The sequence below is a fragment of the Babylonia areolata genome, chromosome 7 (assembly GCF_041734735.1).
Source record: "Babylonia areolata isolate BAREFJ2019XMU chromosome 7, ASM4173473v1, whole genome shotgun sequence".
Lineage (NCBI taxonomy): Eukaryota > Metazoa > Mollusca > Gastropoda > Neogastropoda > Buccinidae > Babylonia > Babylonia areolata.
The window spans coordinates 38,451,314-38,471,313 of record NC_134882.1 but is presented as its reverse complement, the minus strand read 5'-3'; the positions used below and the strand labels follow the sequence as shown (position 1 = coordinate 38,471,313).

At 39.5% G+C, this 20,000-nt stretch overlaps 2 protein-coding genes across 2 annotated transcripts in view; one reads left to right on the top strand and one right to left on the bottom strand.

Annotated features, from left to right (window-relative positions):
* LOC143283840 (uncharacterized) overlaps positions 1-1,891 on the top strand; it is a 3,503-nt gene extending 1,612 nt beyond the window's left edge. The window contains exons 2-3 of the mRNA XM_076590215.1: positions 633-805; positions 1,691-1,891. Of these exons, the coding sequence (XP_076446330.1) occupies positions 633-805; positions 1,691-1,891 (374 nt within the window). The remainder of the gene's footprint in view (positions 1-632; positions 806-1,690) is intronic.
* Positions 1,892-3,945: 2,054 nt separating this feature from the next.
* Positions 3,946-15,351, bottom strand: LOC143284248 (uncharacterized). Its single transcript, XM_076590924.1, has 6 exons — positions 15,256-15,351; positions 13,295-13,437; positions 11,708-11,817; positions 10,283-10,403; positions 9,495-9,700; positions 3,946-5,296 (listed from the first exon to the last, which is right to left on the bottom strand). Exons 2-6 carry the CDS (start codon positions 13,431-13,433, stop codon positions 5,078-5,080), a joined length of 795 nt encoding a protein of 264 aa, XP_076447039.1. The 5' UTR covers positions 13,434-13,437; positions 15,256-15,351; the 3' UTR covers positions 3,946-5,077.
* Between the last annotated feature and the right edge of the window lie 4,649 nt (positions 15,352-20,000).

Below are 20,000 nucleotides of genomic sequence, written 5' to 3'. Positions count from 1 at the left end.
ACTTTCCAGTGAGGGTTGCCTGTGTTCCCGTCTGCCTGCGATACAAGGAGAAGGCATTTGCTTGTAATAAAATGACATTTTCCCCCCTGTCTATCTGCTGATCTTCAGAATGAAAGCAAACCGAGTTCTTGTGTGCAGCATGCGTGTTCCACGTCATTCAGAATCCATTGCCTGAGAACAATGAAAACACTCGATGTTTCTCTCGGCTCATGTTTAAATCTATCTCCTGTTCTTCTGTCCTTCCTATTTTACGTCCACTTTCGTTTTCTTCTTCTTTAAAAAAAAAAAAAAAAAAAAAAAAAAAAAAAAAAAAATCTTTTTTTCCTTTTGCTGATGCTCTTGTTCCTTCTTCTTTTTCTGCTCCTTCTTCTTCTATGTCTACTTCACTTCCTCTTCTTTCATCTTCTTTGTCTGCTCTTCTTTCTCCTCCATTTTCTTCTTTTCTACCTCCCGTCCTCCTCATTCTGTTCTTCTTCTACCGTCTTCTTCTCTTCTTCCCCCTCTTTCTTCTCTTTTCTTCTACTCCTCCTCTTTCTTCTTTTTTACTTCTCATCTTCCTTCTTCTTCTTCTACTCTTCCTATGTCCTCTTTTTTTTTTTCTTCTCTCCATCCCATCTGTTACGTGTCCTCAGGTTTCCGAGTGGAGTTCCTGTTGCTGCAGCTGCTGGTGGTTGTGGCCATGCTGGTGGTGGCCTTGACCCAGAGACAAGAGACTGTCTTCTTACTGAGCGTGGTGTCCGGTGTGCATCGCACGTGCTTCTACACCATGCCCTATGTCATCACCAACGACATAGCTCGGAGCATAGTGAGTCGTTGTGGGTTTTTGTGATTTTTTTTTTTTGTGTGTGGTTGTTCTTTTAATATTTTCTGACATACCATGCCCTACGCTGTCACGAACGACATAGCTCAGAGCATAGTAATTCATGATATCATTAAATCTGCTCTGCCCTGCCCTGTGCCGTCACCAATGCCATAGCTCTGAACATAGTGAGTCTATTTTTCTCCTATACCATTCCCTATGCACCAGCGACATAGTTCAGAGCATAGTGAGTCACAATGTTACTTCAGCTATATGATGCCCTATGTCATCACCAACGACATAGTTCAGAGCATAGTAAGTCACAATGTTACTTCAGCTATATGATGCCCTATGTCATCACCAACGACATAGCTCAGAGCATAGTGAGTCATAGCTGGGAGCACAGTGAGTCATAGTTCAGTGTTGTTTTTTTTGTATGCATTTCTGCTATACCATGACCTATGTGGTAACCAATTATATAGCTCGAGCATAGCGAGTCATACTTTTATTTCTGCTATATCATGCCTTATGCAGTCACAAACGCCATAGCTCGGAGCATGGTGAGTCACAGCTTTTTTTCTTTTCTTTTTTTTTTTTTTTTTTTTAATTTCTGCCAAAACTCGCCTGTGTGTGTGTGTGTGTGTGTGTGTGTGTGTGTGTGTGTGTGAATGTGCGTGTATCAGTATGAAAGCAGAAAGAAAGGTTGTGCTGCTGCCAAAACAGAGTAACAATTTATCTATTATAATTATTGTAATTTTTAATGATTAAATAAATCGGTCATTACCAACTCACTTTGTCTTACTTCTGCCCATCATACCCCCCCCCCCCCTTGCCCCCCAACACCACCCTCCCACCCTTTTCTTTTTTTCTCATTTGTTCGTTTTTCTGCAGGTCTACAAAGACAAAGACAGGAATCCAGTGGCCCTGGCCATGTCATTGGTGGCGGTGTGTATTCCTCTGGGCAACTGTGTGCTGTTCAGCTGGGTGGGCGCCCTGGAGGACCTCACCGGAGACATCTCCACACCGCTGTGGGTGGGGAGTGCCTATAGCTTTCTAGGCTGTGTCGTCTTTTTGTTTGTTGGAAAAGTGTAGAGGGTGGTTGCCTGTGGCTTTCTGATTGCTGGCAAAGCGTAGAGGGTGGGGAGTACCTGTGGCTTTCTGATTGTTGGCAAAGTGTAGAGGAAGGGGAGTGACTATGGCTTTCGACTCTCTCTGTTTGTTGGCAAAGTGTAGAGGGTGGGGAGTGACTGGCTTTCTGATTGTTGGCAAAGTGTAGAGGGTTGGGAGTGACTATGGCTTTCGACTCTCTCTGTTTGTTGGCAAAATGTAGAGGGTGGGGAGTGACTGGCTTTCTGATTGTTGGCAAAGTGTAGAGGGTGGGGAGTGACTGTGGCTTTTGACTCTCTCTGTTTGTTGGCAAAGTGTAGAGGGTGGGGAGTGACTGTGGCTTTCTGATTGTTGGCAAAGTGTAGAGGTGGGGAGTGACTGTGGCTTTCTGATTGTTGGCAAAGTGTAGAGGGTGGTGAGTGACTATGGCTTTCGACTCTGTCTGTTTGTTGGCAAAGTGTAGAGGGTGGGTAGTGACTGGCTTTCTGATTGTTGGCAAAGTGTAGAGGTGGGGAGTGACTGTGGCTTTCTGTTTGTTGGCAAAGCATAGAGGGTGGGGAGTACCTGTGGCTTTCTAGTCTGTCTGTTTGTTGGCAAAGCGTAGAGGGGTGGGGAGTGTGTGGCTTTCTAGTCTTTCCTGTATGTTGGCAAAGCATAGAGGGTGGGGTGCCTGTGGCTTTCTAGGCTTTGTCGTCTTTCTGTTTGTTGGTAGAGAGCAGAGAGATGGGAGCGTATGTGGCTTTCTAGACTTTGTCGTCTTATGTTTATTAGCAAAGTGTAGAGGGTAGGGGGTGCATGTGGCTTTTTAGGCTTTGTCATCTTTGTCTTCGTTGGCAGAGAGTTGAGAGTGGGAAGTGTCTGTGGCTATCTAGTCTTTGTCGTCTTTCTGTTTGTTAGCAAAGTTTAGAAGGTGAGTGGTGACAATGGCTTTCTAGTCTTCCTGTTTGTTGGCCAAGTGCAGAGGGTGGGGAGTGACTGTGGCTTTCTTGGCTTTATCGTCTTTCTGTTTGTTGGCACAGTATAGAAGGGATGGGCTGAATGTATGTGGCTGACAATCTGATCCCCCCCCCCCACCCCCTCCTTTTTTTAAATTTTATTTTTTCACTTGAAATTAATAAACGATGAGGCCAGGAGAACAAATAATAACACAAAGTAAAGAGTAGTAACTCTCTCCATTCACAAGGTACACAACTTCAAGTCAATGCTGCATATGCTACCGATTCAGCTAGCACACAGGTAAATAAAAGGTATACTGGAATAAACCCAAACACTTCCTCAGAAAGGAAGCGCTGGGCTTGTCCAACCTACTATCATTTGACATGTGCACACAGAAGCAATGCTGGAGCAGGGGAGATGGAAAGATGGTGGTGGAGGATTATCAGTTCATTCATAGAACACTCTAAATAATATTTTTGCATGCCATCAGAAGCGATTGTTGTGTCAAACCAAAAGTTGTTCACTGGAAATCGAGCTGTTCTATCTTAGGCTGCCAACACTGGTAATCATAAAAATCATTTCATTGTTTTGTTGTTGTTGTTGTTGTTTTTTGCTTTTTTGTTATTTAAAAAAAAAAAAAGTTTTATGATCATTATATAGATCAATGAAACTTTTGAACTTAACTCACTCAGTACAGCCAGTCCTCTCTTCTCCTCTACACAGACCCCTCGGATGTCCAGTGGGTGTCTGAATGACCCAACCTTTAGCTTCCGTCGTCAGAACTGCGGTATTCTTTGTCAACATTCACCTCTTCAGTATAAGAGCCTTCCTCTTGCAATATTTTGATGATGGTAATTGGGGTGAAACGCTGTTAATGTCGTCTCTTTCGCCGTTCGTATGGAGAGAGTTAATCCATTACATACATATACAATAATCACTCTGGACAAGAGCAGTTCTTCTGGCATACAAGCTATCAAATCCATGCAGCCACAACTTCTGTTTTGGTACCTGCAGTCTGTCTTTGTGTTCAGCAATTATCTTACTTCTTATCAACAGAATTCTGTGTTTGTGTCTCTGCCGTCATGAATCCAAGACATACATGATAAACACATTGAAATTTGAAAAACTTTGTTTTATTGCTCCTAAACAAACAGTACAGCACAGTATAGTACAGTAGGACACAATACAGTAGTCGTTATTGTCAGATTCACTATTGTTGTACTGCAGTTCTACACAAACACATACAGTTTGGCTAAAGTTGTGACTGTGCACAGACCAATCACGTCTCTTAAAAAAAATTCTTTGTAACAAATTCACTGTACATGTTCTCATTTGCACCAGTTTCCTCCTTTCATGACAAATAACTTTTTGTCCTGTGCCAGTATATGATTATCAATTCCATCTTCCCAACTTCCGTTCTGAATTCATTCCACATGTTGTTCATCCCCCACCAAGATATAAAAAAAAAACAACAAAAAAAACAACAACAACAACAACAAACAAACAAATAAAAAGGCGTATTACTGCACTGGGGATTCTATTCTGTTAGACTCAGCACTAAACTACAAAAGCTTTTATCTGTAAGGATTCTCTTTTAAATAGAGGAACAAAACTGGCTCCACTCACACTGCACTTCTCATTCAAGACTGTAGTTTTGAGGTGTTCTGCTTTTATGAGAAGATAGGACTGAAATCACTCCTGGGCACTTGGAAAAACATGCAGATACAAAACATCACAACTGAAAAGCTGTTTGCACTGATGATACTACGTTCAGTCTGGCAACCTCTTACACCATCAGGTGATCTAATAAAAACATACTGAATGGTTTTTTTACTCACCTTCTTCACACGCACACTTACACACACCAATACATACCTTCAAACAAACACTTTTATTCTGCGCTTTATGGCAATTCCAATTCTTTCTTGAACATTGTGTGAATGCACTCGTGGGTGCCCCTATGCTTTCTCTGACTTTATGAGAAAAGCATGGGACATTCTATCACAACCCCACTTTTTTTTTTCATAATGTGAGAGAAAGCATGGAACTGCAAGAAAAAAGCATGGACTGACACACACCACACATACACAATAAACATACATTCACACACCACACACACACACAAACACATCAAAGCTCTGTCAAAGTTAAGCATTCCGATTCACGATTCAGAACCAGCTAGTGGCAGGCAAACAAACTGACCTGATCCCCATTTTACGACGATCTGTCCTAACCTCACATCAAATTGTTGAACTTCTGGAACACTTCAATCATGACGTCATCTTCATTGTCCATGGCGTCTTCAACCACCGAGCGCCCATCTGCGTTGGGCAGGTTCTTGTTGGCTCCAGCCCGCAGAAGGACTGCACAGATGTCCTCACTGGCGTTACTGTAGGCATGCCACAGCGCTGTCCATCCGTCAGAATCTTGGAAGTCTAGGTCACACCCTTTTTGCTGTTTGAATTAAACAGTGACATTATTTTTACCTGAATCAGGGTGCTTGACTTTATACTTGTTCTTTCTGTCTGAATCAAATGGTGACATTATTATCAGTATCGTTATTACTTTTTTTTTTCATTGAACAGTGACACTATATTAGCCTGACAGAGTGACCTTACCTTTTAAAAGAACAGTGACATTATTTTGGCCTGAATTAGACTGCTCGATTTTACACTTGTTCGTGCTATTTTAATTAAACAGTGACTTTTTTTTTTTTCATTTTATTTTTATCTTTTTTATTACTATTAAGCAGTGACATTATTTTGCCCTGAATCAGGCTGCTCAGTTTTACACATATGCCTGCTGTTTTAATTAAGCAGTGACATTATTTATTTATCTTTTTTATTTCTTTCATATATCTTTTTATATGAAACAGTGACATTATTTTGGCCTGAATCAGGCTTATTGTCTTTATATACTTGGTCTTTCTGTTTGAATTAAAGAGTGACATTATATATTTACTTTATTCATTTTTTTATTTTTATTTTTTTCTATTTATTTATTTTATTTTATTTTGTTTTTTTGCTGCCCAAACATCTGCGCTGTTCCAGTGGCATTACTCCCACACCGCTCATTCCCAGTCGCCCATATATACACCACACCTGCGTTCGCCTGTCACAGTCCCAGTGCCAGCAGTCCACAGGGAATGATGGATGTTAGGTCGCCATGCAGGAGGCCACACACCACAGTGACATCATTTTAGCCTGACAGACTGACATCTTTTAAAAAAAAAAACAATGACATTATTTTGGCCTGAATCTGGCTGATCCACTTTGTTCCTGCTGTTTGAATTGAACAGTGACACTTTTTTGTTTTTTTGATTAAACAGTGAATTATTTTGGCCTGAACTGGGCTTATCGGCTTGATACTTGTTCATGCTGTGTGAATTAAACAGCGACCTAAAAAAAAAAAAAAAAAAAAAAAAGAACAGTGACATTATTTTAGCCGGACAGAGTGGCGTTATTTTTGTTTTAGTTAACAAGTGACATTATTTTGGCAGAATCAGGCTTACCGACGTTATACTTGGTCCTGCTGTTTGAATTAAACAGTGGCATTATTTATTTTTCTAATTGAACAGTGACATTAATTCAGCCTGAGAGAGTGACATTACCTTTAAAAAGAACAGTGCCCATATTTTGGCCTGAATCAGGCAGCTCGATCTTTACACCTGTTCCTTCTGTTTGAATTAAACATTGACACTGATTTTTTTTTTTTTTTAATTAAAAAGTTAATAATTTTGGCCTGAATCAGGCTGATCAACTTTATAATTGTTCCTGTTGTTTGAATTAAGCAGAATAAAACAAACAAACAAAAACCCCAATAAAAATAGTGACATTATTTTAGTGTGAATCAGGCTGATGAACTTTACCCTTGTTTCTGTAAATTTTCACACGAGAACTGTTTATGTTTCTGCTGTTTGAATTACACAGTGACCATTATTCTCGCCTGAATCAGCCTGATAAACTGAATACGTCTGCAAATATTCACATGGGCAATGCATAAAATGGTCAAAATTACAAAATGAAGTGAAAGCCATAGCTCAGTCTGACACATACGTTCCTTGCTACAGACAGATTGGTCAGACCTGTTTTCTAATTTGTTACAAGCGCAGCAGGTACTACGTGTCCAAGGTTAATGAGCTGTAAAAGTTCTGCAAATCGACACAGGAACTGGTTCATGTGGGGAGAACATAGACACACCACATAAGCAATGTAAGTACTCCAAAGTTCCACAATAAGAAAAAAAAATGAAGCGACTGATTTGTCCAAGTCCACACTTCATGTAGTACTGCCTAAGTCATGTGTGTGTGAAAGGAGTTGGGACAGAACTGATACTGAGAGTGATTATACAGTGTGCAACATGTTCTGTACAAACCATCATGGCCTGTGCCCATGAGAATGGGTGGGTGGGCATAAGGAATCGGCACTGAGAGGTGGTGAGAGAAAAAACAAATTGGTGTGTGTGGGTGTGTGTGTGTGAGCATGTAATATTACATCTATATCTGAAAAAATACCTATCACCCTTATTGATTTTTCATTTTTTCACACTGAATCAATGTGATATCATTGATGATTGATGACCAATATTTTTTTGGTCAAAGTTTGCTTCATGTCATTTCGATGAATAAATACAGTACTTGATGCAATCATTTGGTTTTTGAATTGTGTGAAATTCTGAAGATCATTGGAATTACGCTATTGAACATGTATTGTTCTGCTCACAATATGCTGTTGTGGACTTCTCAGTATTTAGAACTCTATTATGTGTTTACCCTATATACTTTCTAATGCACAAAATTGAAAATATATAAATTTTGTAACTGTAAACCTTTGTCTGAATAAAAAATGTTGGGAAAAATAATCTACAGATAAAGAACCTTCTTTGCAAGTATGAAAAAATTAAGTTGTTAACAATTTGAAAAATGCTCGCTTTGTATGTGTCCAACTATACTGCTTGACTTATACAATGGAAAGAATTGAACTTAATAAATCTGTATGTGCCATGTGATATGGCTGACTTGACTATGTGACATTCTTTTTATTGTCATCTTGTTCTGAAGAGTAAGTGTGATGTCAGTGAATAGATTTAGTTTGTGTACAAAAAGCGTGCACACACACACACACATACATGCACACACACTCACACACACACATACACACACACCCAGAGCTACTATCTAAAAACATTTAGTCAGATCGGTACTTTGTTGCACTAAACTTTAGACTCATAAAAAAAAATATTAAATAATCATAGATTTTGTAGAAACTCAAGTCTAAATACAAATTAAAAAATTAACATTCTGATCTCTCTCTCTCTCTCTCTCTCTCTCACACACACACACACACACACACACACACACACACACACACACACACACACACACACATTACATCCATAAACACACACATTCAGACAAAGTCCAACACAATCTTCTCTTTCGTTTAACCCCTAGGCTGCTGTACCTTGGTGAAATGAAATCATGGGCATGAGTTTGAAGTGGAATTACCACTCTTGTTTTTTTGTTTTTGTTTTTGTTTTGGTTTTGTGGGGCCTCCAACCTCCTCTTTTTTCCCACTTTTTTTTTTTTTTTTTTTTTTTTGTGGGGTCTCCATCCTCCTCTGGAATTACCACTCTTGTGCCTTCATCAACGGTGCAGTTGATTTCGCTGAGCAAACGATATGCAACGCCCTGAGAGAGAAAAGTTGAAAAATAAGCCAGGTATACTGACAGTTTCAGTTTCAGTTTCAGTAGCTCAAGGAGGCGTCACTGCGTTCAGACAAAACCATATACGCTACACCACATCTGCCAAGCAGATGCCTGAGCAGTAGTCAGGCCTTGAGAAAAAAATATCCAAAAAAAACAAACAAAAAACCCCCCCATAAATAAATAAAAAAATGAATTAAAAAACAAAACAACAACAATCGAAAAAAAAAAAAAAAAAAAAAAAAAATACTGACAACCTAACCTGTAATCTCAATCTCACCTCAATGAGGTGAAAACCTTGACTGATGAGCATACTTATCAGCTGCAGCGAAGGGGTTAAAAGCTCCCTGCAAGTCTAAATCTTGTAGAACATGTACTCCCACTTCACAGGAAGATACACATTTTATGTTAACTGATATGTTTCATTTAATCAATTATTTGCAGTCAATACCTTACCAGCTCAGTTGCTGCGATCGTGTACACCTCTAGTGTATTGTTACTGTATCGACCCACAGTGTGGGGCGTTTGCAGACCGGGCGAAATCCTTCTCATGATGTACCCTTTCTCCAGCATATCAACTGTTGTTTGTGACCCTTCTATAATATTTACAGACTTTTTGATTTTTTTTTTCCCTTCTCTTTTGTTGTTATTGTTGTTGTTTCCTTTCCTAAGTGTGTGTGTGTGTGTGTGTGTATCTATATATATCTATATCTATCTATCCATCTATCTATCTATATTTATATATATATATATATCATTACTGTTTGTACTTTCAAAAAGAAAGAAAAAACACAACATACATGTATATTATGTAAAAAAAAAAATATAAAAAATTGATTTTAAAATGTTACAAAAAGAAAGAAAAGGGTTCCCTGCAAAACAAAAACAACAACAACAACAAAAAAAACAAAAACAAAACAAAACAACAAACAACAGCAAGTGGCAATACCTTTGACAGATAGGAGACCACTTGCTTGTGCTCGCTGGCGGACGCGGCCATGAGAGGCGTGTGGCTGCCACCTTCTTCCTTGCACGACTGGTTGATGTCGGCTCCTGCAGACACCAGGGCTTTCACCAGCCCCTCGTTCCCCTTCTTGGCTGCTAGGTACACTGCCGTTTGGCCCTGGCTGTTGATTTTGTTGACGTCTACCCCTCCTGAAAAGCACACACACACACACACATACACACATATATATATATGCCCACCAAGTATCTATAGCCCTATAACAAAGTGATAACTGTCATCAGTAGCGGGCTCAATAAGTTGTGTCCTGCATGTGTTGAATCATAACGGGTACTACTGAACACCATCAAATTGACTCAACAACAGTGCAGGGTCTCCTCAAGTATGTGGCCTTCTAGTGACCTCACATCAATAGTTTTCCTGTGGACTGCTGGTACTGAGACTAGCAGCAGATTAACTTGGGCACAGCTGTAAACAAAAACAAAACGAATAAAATCCAAACTGAAAAAAATCCAAACCTAACATCAGTATTTCCATGTGGAATGTCAGTGCTTAGACTGCGGGATATGAACTCCGACATAGCTGTGTATGGGGGTCTTGAAATGAACAGCATGGAAGTAATGCCACTGAAATGGTGCAGATAATGGGAGAGAACAAACAAGCAAAAAAACAAAAACAAAAAAACACACACACACACACAAACAACAACAACAAAAAAACCCACACACTCACACAAAATTGAACATTTCTTCATTTAACATTGCTGGGCTTACCTTGTACCAGGACCTGCACCAGATCTTTGGACTCTTTTTCCACAGCATACGTCAGCGGCGTGTGTCCACTGGATAGCAGGATGTCTCCACTGACACCCTTCAGCATCAGGGCTTTCACAACCTGCATGGTCACAGCCATGCACACAGATAAAAACACGTTATTTTCTGGCAATATTTCAATATGTAAAATATCCTTCATTCCTACACGTTATTTTCAGGCAATATTTCAATATGTAAAATATCCTTCATTCCTACACATTATTTTCAGGCAATATTTCAATATGTAAAATATCCTTCATTCCTACACATTATTTTCTGGCAATATTTCAATATGTAAAAATATCCATTTCATTCCTTCACAATGCATTTTGATCAGTCATGACTGATTATTAAAAGTCAAATGCATCTTGTTATGACTAAGCAGTATTAAGAAAAACAACAACAACAACAACAAAAGACAACCCAAAAACCGAAAACACTTATGACCTTAGATTCCAAACAGTGATCTGTGCATTGTCAAATTAACCTTGATTCTCTCTGTTCCTGTTTGTCCATCTCCTTCATAAAGAAAAATAAATCTGGTAGAAGACGAGAGTTTGTCTTTTTAAAATGACCAAGCTATTTGTTCTTTTACTGCTTTTAGTAATGGTGGTGTCATGTTGCTGCTGCTGCTATATACTAGTATATGCTTGAATTTGAGTCCCAACAACATACCAACATTATTTACTCCCAACACAATACAATCTGTAATAAAATGTAAAGCACAAACGGCAATGCCTTAACAGATATGAGATAACAACAAATATAAACAGTGAGTGTGAGAGATTTGAGTCAATCAGGCCAAAGCCCTGTGGGTAGTAACAAAAAAACAACAACATATACTCAGGTGTGAGTCCCCAGTTAGATTCTTACTTCCTCCCTCACACGCCCACTAGAACTTGAGTAGTGGTTTGGGTGCTAGTCATTTGGATAAGGTATTAATATAATAATAGAGGTCTCAGCTTGCAGCATGCACATTAAATAAACTCATGGCAACAAATGGGCTGACCAGGCAAAATTCTTGGGGGGAAAAAAACAACAACAAAAACTTTGACATTAACAAAAATACATTCAAAGACAAAAAATAAATAAAATAAAACAAAATAAAATAAACAAAGGTAACACTGCACTGTCGCAACATGTCCTCCCCGGGGAGATCAGCCCAAAGAATTTGTGTGTGTGTGTGTGTTTGACAGAAAAGTAATATGATACAACAATGCAATAGAAACAACAGCATGGCTGTCATCTACAGATCTTATCTATAGCTGTTATATATTGCTGATGCTAATTGTTTAATTTCCTTTAAACGACACCAAATGACTATTGCTGCTACTTTGATTCTTTGTACGTTTGTTGCTGCTATTGTGTGTTTGTCTACCATCTTACTTCGGGTTGTTTCTTTACGACAGCTTCCTCGAACGGTGCCCTGTTGTTCCTGTCATGGAACTGAACATCACAACCAGAGTTAATCAGTAGTTTCGCCATATCTTGTTTGCCTGTACAAAGAAAACAGACAAAACAAATTAGTAAACAAATGATATAAAACAACAACAACAACAACAAAAAACAGCTACAACTACTGATGTTACACACACATATGCAAACACACACATGATACATGCATGAGCGCACATACACACACAAACGAACACACACACTCAGAAGGACACACACACACACACACACACACTTTACGGAAAACAAAAAGTGTGTGTGTGTGTGTGTGTGTGTGTGTGTGTGTGTGTGTGTGTGTGTGTGTGTGTGTGTGTGTACCATAAGAGACACAGAGAGAGAGACAGAGACAGACAGACAGACAAAAAAACAGACAGACATAAACAGATACAGATAACAAAGAGAGTTTTATTTAAAAGAAAATTCGACAAAAATATCTTAATGGAAAATCAAAATGAAGTCACAAAATACTGGAAGACAATCCTGTGTGCAAATTTGGAAAAAAAAAAATCTGCTCATAGCAGTCGTTGTACTTATGTATAACTCATTATTATTACTTTTGTTATTAATATTGTTAATATTCAATGAATGCTCTTCTTCTCCTCAGTATTATTATTGTCATTATCATTGTCATTATCTTTGTCATTCTTCTTCTTCTTATTATTATTATTTTGCTATTGGTTCTTTCACAATACTTCCTCTCGCTAAGACTTGACACCAGACAGCATCAAAGCAATGCCCATTACTACTGTGACCAGAAAAAAAAAAAAAACATGCACAAATTTTATGACAGAAAATCTCCTCACACACTCTGTTCAAACTCGATGCACTCACTGTATTTCATATCTTTATTCTACTTTGCATGAAGAATTTTTTTCTTTTAAACAAAAGGGTCAGGAAAGTTCAAGAGCATATATTGGTTTTTTTTATTAACTTTTTTGTTTTTGTTTTCATAATATAATTTCACTTAATAGCGGATTGGTTTTTGCTACAGCCATGCGCCATGTCACATGTGTGCGTCATGGTTTAAAGGAATAAATTTGATGCATATCAAACAAAGGAAAAAGAAAGGTTGACAGAAAGAAAAAAAATACATGACTGAAGCCTGTATGTAAGGAGTTCAGCTGCACAATTGCTTCATGCCCCTCCACCCAGCGGCCAAACTCTCCCCCAGCTGTTAGTTGTGTTTATTATTTTCTTTCTCAGTACCTCCTACCTGCACACACATTCATGGCAAACCACACACACACACACACACACACACACACACACACACACACAAGTACACACACACACAAAAAAAACCACACACTTCTCCCCAAGTTCCATGGACAATACTCATCAATGCTGACTATTACAAAGCAGTAAAAAAGGAACACTCTGGCAGTAAGTGACTGTGTCAGTGACAAAAAGAGAATCAAGTGAATAACCAAAGCAGACAGGACAAGTGGACAGGACAGGAGGTACATGTGTGGGCTACAGGTTGGTGTGTACATCTGTGGACATCAGACAGGTAATTACCAACATCAATGGCCAACTGTAGAGGTGTCCATCCATAAAACAGACAATTGATATCTGTTCCATTTGATATCAGTCTTTCCACAGCAGAAGTGTCTCCTTTTCGAACTGACATATGCAGGTCTTGTTCCATAGAAAACATTGTCCTGTAAAACAACCATTTTTTTTTTTTAAACTATTATTCATGAACACTTGATTTTTTTTTTTTTTTAAATCAAAATAAAACACTATAAAAATAAACGCAACTGAAAACACAAACCCCAGCAAACAACAAGCACAGCCAGATTTAACTGTTTTGATTTTTTTTTTTTTGTTGTTGTTGTAAGAACAACATATTTGATATTATTGGCAAAACAAACATATTTCGATGTAATCTTAGCAAATGAGAACCAATGACCCCAGTCTTTGAGAAACTGCTGAAAGAAGGTACACTGTGGACAAACATATTTGAAAGTAAACTTATGTGGAATACAATCTGAGATAAACCTGATAAAATGTATGCTGAAATACAATCTGAGATAACCTGATAAAATGTATGCATTTATAAACAGATACTGAAGTTTTACTTGTACTTTCATGTGCTGCAGCGGACTCACATACAAATCCTAATTGTCAAACCCTTTCTCAATCTCTCAGTATGCCCCTGTGAGTGCATAAATCCCTGTGTGTGTGTGTGTGTGTGTGTGTGTGTGTGTGCGTGCGTGTGTGTGTGTGTGTGTGTGTGTGTGTGTGTGTGTGTGTGTGTGTGTGTGTGTGTGTGTGTGTGTGTGTGTGTGCTTTAGTTTTGCTGCTTTATCATGATGCCTGGATATCTTTGGTTTAAATGGTATTATGTCTCATGTATCTGTTCAATGACTTGTCTGTTGTTGAGGTACAACAGAGGAAGACAGACTGAGATGGTGTGTGTATATAGTACTAGTAGAGCTCTGCGAAGAGTGTTGTGGTTTGCTCCTGCCACTTATAGTTTTAAAGTTTGACTTTCTTTCCATCATCATCATTATCATTATTGTTAATTTTTGTTTGCTAGGTAGCACTGAAAATGAAATTAACCTGAACAGATAAACTAATGCATTATGTTGTGGATTTTTCTTATGTGTGTACACATGGGTTCCTTCAAATAACTGATTTCCATGTTATATGTCTATCTATCTATCTTTCTATATCTACATAGATTGATGGATACACAGACATATTGTTTGTATGTATGTATGTATATGTGTGTGTGTCTCTGTGTGAGTGTGTGTGTGTGTGTGTGTGTGTGTGTGTGTGTGTGTGTGTGTGTGTGTGTGTGTGTGTGTGTGTGCATGCCATGCATGCAGTGGGATAGTACTTTGTTTAGACACAGTGGATATTAAATCTACTTGGCCATTGTGGAAATACTTATGGTTGTGTTGTGGATAATAAGAACTGGTAAACACTGATGTGTTCTTCAGTCTGTAATAATTATGTTTGATCTGAAAAATATTATCCAAGTAAATATCTTGAAAAGCAAAGCACAAATTGAAAGGAAAACAAAAACGTTGATGTATTCTTAAAACTCAACTGGAGCATATCGAAATCATGCCCGGATACTATGACCTTCATGCAGACTAAATTGTAGTATACTGTAAGTGAGAATGAAACGAAGTTTAACAGGTACATTTTTTTGCTTTCCTAAACTCAGCGACCTATTTTAACGGTTATTTTTGTGCATAGTTTAATTGATATCAACATTCTGTAAATATTCTGACCCATTTTCTCTGGTTTTCAGCTTTACTTGCGGAGGTCATTCAACATAATTTTGAGACACAGATTCTGTTGCTATATTCATATGCAATATTACGTGCAGCGTAACTCTTGATTGGAAGGATGGATCGCACGCAAAATGTCATGCTGCACAGCAAAACTTACGAAAGGTTTCGTTTAGACAGATCCTGGAATTTATGACACTGAAATAGAAATGTACCAATCAGCCTGTTACTTACAAATATAAGCTCCCGTAAACTGGTAAGAAAACTAATGTTGCTGTCAGTCCTCTTGGTCGTCAGTTTCCACAGACGCTGAATGATTGTTCAAGGGAGAGTATTCCCACGGTTCCTTCGAAGATAGGCTCCCTTCGTTGTAGTGGATAAATCACAGTTGCAAAAACATCCAAAATCACACAGGGCGGCAGGCCTCACAGTATTTTACATGATTCGTTCTTTCTTTTCCCTTCTGACTCACTCAGTCGCATCTGCTTCACAGTGTAGCGGCCGCTTGAGAACGTTGTCATTCGCTGAAACTCAGAGTTGAAGCGCAATTGGTTATGAATCAATGCAGGCCGGGTTGAATTCTACCGTCTGAGGAACATCTGAGTGATTTGAAGCACACACACACACACACACACACACACACACACACACACACACACACACACACACACAAAAACACAAACACGCGCGCGCGCGTGCGCATTTCGCGTGAAAAAAGTAATAGTCCAAACACTGAGAACAAAATAAACTTATCTCAGTTATACGCATATTTTTCAACTTGAGTAGTTTCAGTTTCATTTACTAAACGAGAAGAAGAAAATGACTTGAACTACGCGCTTTCTTCAGTCAAAGCAGAAACAGACCCCACTTAAACACACACACACACACACACACACACACACACACACACACACACACACACACACACACACACACACACACACACACACACACTGACACACACTGACCTGGCACACACGGGGCTTCGCCGTTATTTAATTGCTGTAATTAATATAAGCATTTTATCCCGTGTTGTCAAGATGTTTAGAACTCAGTTGATTTATTTCTGATTCAAATGAATTTGCTTCGAATGAAATTTCCCATTATTTTTAGTCAGTGGGTTCGAATCTGTTGTATTGTATTACTAATTTTTATCCGGCACAACTGAACAGATTTCTCTGAGTGAAATTCGGCCGGCTGCTCACGGCCGTCCAAAGGCCGCCGGAGAGCGCGTCGCAACGCTGAGAGGCCACCTTTTTTTGTTTGTTTGTTTGTTGTTTTTTGTTTTCCTGCATACAGTTTTTTGTTTTGTTTTTTTATATTCGTTTTCCTATCGAAGTGGATTTTTATACAGAATTTTGCCACTGAGGGACAACCCTTTTGTTACCGTTGGTTCTTTTACATGCGCTAAGTGCCTGCCGCACACGAGACCTCGGTTTATCGTCTCATCCGAATGACTATAGCTTCCAGACCACCACTCAAGGTCTAGTGGAAGTGTGGGGGGGGGGGGGGGGGAGAGGATACTGGCGACTGTGCCGTGATTCGAACCAGCGCGCTCAGATTCTCTCGCTTCAGGCAGACGTGTTACCTCTGGGCCATCACTCCATTGAAGGGAGAGTACAGCTGTGCTGCCTGTTGCTGCGAACCAAGCGGCATTTACTTCCCTTTAACCAGGAAGAGGCTAACAACAATGTAGGGCTGGCAGGCTTGCATGCTGGTTGTAAATTTACCCTCCCTATACCCTCCTCCCTTCCCACCCCACATCTCCGCCTAGCCACACCCCTATTTCTCACCACGCTCCATCTCCCCCCGCCCCCCTCCACCTCCCACTTCTCACACCACACCCACACCCACCTCGCTGCAATATTGTCAACGCCGTTGCCATCATTATCATGTTCATCATCATCATGTTCATCATTCACACCCTCATCCTCATCATCATCATCTTCCTTATTGCTATTGTAACCAAGCAGGTTATTTACTCGTTTTGGACGAAATAATAATGCTTACAATTTCAGCCAGTGATTAATTATACTTACTGAAGTGTGTCAGTGATTAATTCTTAACACTTAATTGCCTTCCATTCCAGTTAATCAAGTTATATATCCATGGTGATGTGGATAAAGGAATAAGGAGAGAGAGAGAGAGAGAGAGAGAGAGAGAGAGACAGAGAGACAGAGAGACAGAGAGAGAGAGAGAGACAGAGACAGAGACAGACAGACAGACAGAGACAGAGACACAGAGAGACACAGAGAGACAGACAGACAGACACACACACACACACACACACACACACACACACACACACACACAGAGAGAGAGAGAGACAGACAGACAGACAGACAGACAGACAGAGACAGACAGACAGAGAGAGAGAAAGGAACAGAGACAGAGAGAGGGGCAGACAGAGACAGAGACACACAGAGAGAGAGGGGTGGGGTGGGGTGGGAGAGTGAGACAAGAAACAGATACACAGAGAGAGAGAGAGAGAGAGAGAGAGAGAGAGAGAGAGAGAGAGAGGGGGGGGGGAGTGAGACAACACACACACACACACACACACACACACACACACACACACATATATATATATATATATATATATATATATATATATATATATATATATATATAGAGAGAGAGAGAGAGAGAGAGAGAGAGAGAGAGAGAGAGAGAGGGGTGGGGGGTGGGGGTGGGTGGGAGAGTGAGACAAGAAACAGATACATAGAGAGTGAGGGGGGTGGGGGGGTGGGGGGGGGGGCAGTGAGACAAGAGACAGATACATATCATATATGTATGTATGTATATATATATATATATATATATATATAGAGAGAGAGAGAGAGAGAGAGAGAGAGAGAGAGAGAGAGAGAAGAGGCAGACAGACAGAGATACAGAGACACAGAGACAGACAGAGCGACAGAGAGACAGAGAGGTGAGAGGAAAATATGCTGACAGTGACGTGGGGGTGAGAGGATCAAATTAATAAGAAAAAGGAAGCAAGAGACAAACAGGAGACAGACGATAGGATAGACAGACGGATGGAAAGAAAGAAAGACAGGAAAAAAAAAGGAATAAAAAGAAAAAGAAAAGAAAAGAAAGACAGAAAGAAAGAAATGAAGAAAGAAAGAAAGAAATGAAGGAAGGAAGAAAGAAAGACAAAGCCCGTAATGAAATGAACGAAAAGGAAAACAAGCAAGAGTATATAATTTATATATATATAAAAATATTTAAAAAAAGAAAAAAAAAAAAGAAAAAAAAGAATAAACAAAAAATCTAAATAGATGAACAGAAAGAAGAAAACCTACCTCCTGTGAAGGGAGATAATGTGATCTGTCAGTCTCCCCAAAGGAGAGGGTCGGGATGGATACCCACGGGGAAAACTCTCTGTGGAAAACAGAGGAGAGGCGAAAGAGCCACTTGAGATTTTGCACGAGCGGTCTCACTGTTTGGTGAGCCCCTCGCAGAGCGTTTGCCCAGCGGCTTGGCGAACTGAAAGGAAAACACAACCCGCGTGCTGTCTAATCAGAGATCAGCGCTAATGTGTCAGTGGCGTCCGGAGATACCCCAAGATTCGGTCAACTCAGACAAGCGGAGGATCTTGAAGGACTGAAGAAGAAAGCTTAAAAAACAAAAACAAAATCCAGGCGGGAATAGAATAGAATAGAATAAGAAAAGAAGAACAGTGTCAATAAGCCTGAATGGATTTGAGGATATGGCGTGAGAGAGCTCGATCGCTTGCTTTTCCCTCGATCCTTGCACCCTGTACGAATTCTCACTTTGTCTGGCAATTTTTAAAATTTTTGTAATACTATTATCCCAAGAAGAAGAAAAAACAAAACAACAACAACAAAAAAAACAAACAAACAAAACAACAAAAAAACAGCAACAAAGGTAGACAGTGCATGAACTTCTCACATTGTGTGGAAGCAACAGAACTACAGGCAAGAGAAAAAACAGTAACTTAAAGATCGACGGTTAATCAACGTCTCGCATTGCCTGGTAACAATAGAACTTTAGACGAGAGGAAAACAGCAACAAAGATGTTGTAGGAATGTCTCAGGATGTCAGGCAACAATTTTACCATCTGCACGAAAAAACACAACAACAAAAATAGACGGTACATGAAAGTCTCACATTGTGTGGTAGCAACTGAACAAAAGGCAAGAGAAAAACAGCGACGAAGACTCTCAAGAGTCAGGCAACAATGTTACCATCAGCAACAAAGATAGACGATGTAGAAAACGCTTGCTGTTGGGGGGGGGGGGGGGGGGGTGGGGGGGGGGGGGGAGAAACACGCAAAAAACCGCATGGACACTATCATCATGATCTCTTTACAAAATATGAAAGCATGATCCCAAAAATAAAATGGTTTTGCTCCACCACCACCAGTCTACAGAAGTGTAAGATGACAGCAAATTATATCATTCAAATAGCATGGTTTTGCTTTCTTATTTAGATGATGCCGCTCTTGTACAGCCGCATTATACTTCTCTTTACATACTACAAACACGTTAATTGATTTACAAAGTAATCGGTTAAATCAACTTACTGCAGCAGTAAGAAACGATTTTTTTCTCCCCCCCCCCTTTTTTTTTGACACGACCGTTGCAGTGCCACAAGTTGGAGCAGAACATTCACAATAATTATTCATAAACCTTTACCCGTAATTGCTCCGCGATCAACTATTTTAGTGCTCTGTTTGTTATTTTGACAGTGCAATCCACGATATTTAATATAAGAACTGGGTGACAGAATTGAAAACAAATTTGAACATACAATGGAAGAAAGAAAGAAAGAAAGAAAGAAGTAGTGGTAGTAGTAGTAAAAGTAGAAGACGAAAGAAACAAAGGAAGAAAGAAAGAAGAGAAGCAGTCTACTCTGATTCAGTTTAGATGTATAAGGAACGAATGCGAAGGAAGGAAGAAAGAAAGAAAGAAAGAAAGTAGAAGCAGAAGTAGTAGTAGTAGTAGTAGTAGTAG

Coding starts and splice junctions, on each gene's coding strand:
- LOC143284248 (XM_076590924.1), bottom strand. CDS start 13,433: ATGTTTTCTATGGAACAAGACCTGCATATGTCAGTTCGAAAAGGAGAC. Junction 10,404..11,707: donor TCGTAAAGAAACAACCCGAA/GTAAGATGGTAG, acceptor GTGACCATGCAG/GTTGTGAAAGCCCTGATGCT. Junction 5,297..9,494: donor TGGTCTCCTATCTGTCAAAG/GTATTGCCACTT, acceptor TAATTCAAACAG/CAAAAAGGGTGTGACCTAGA.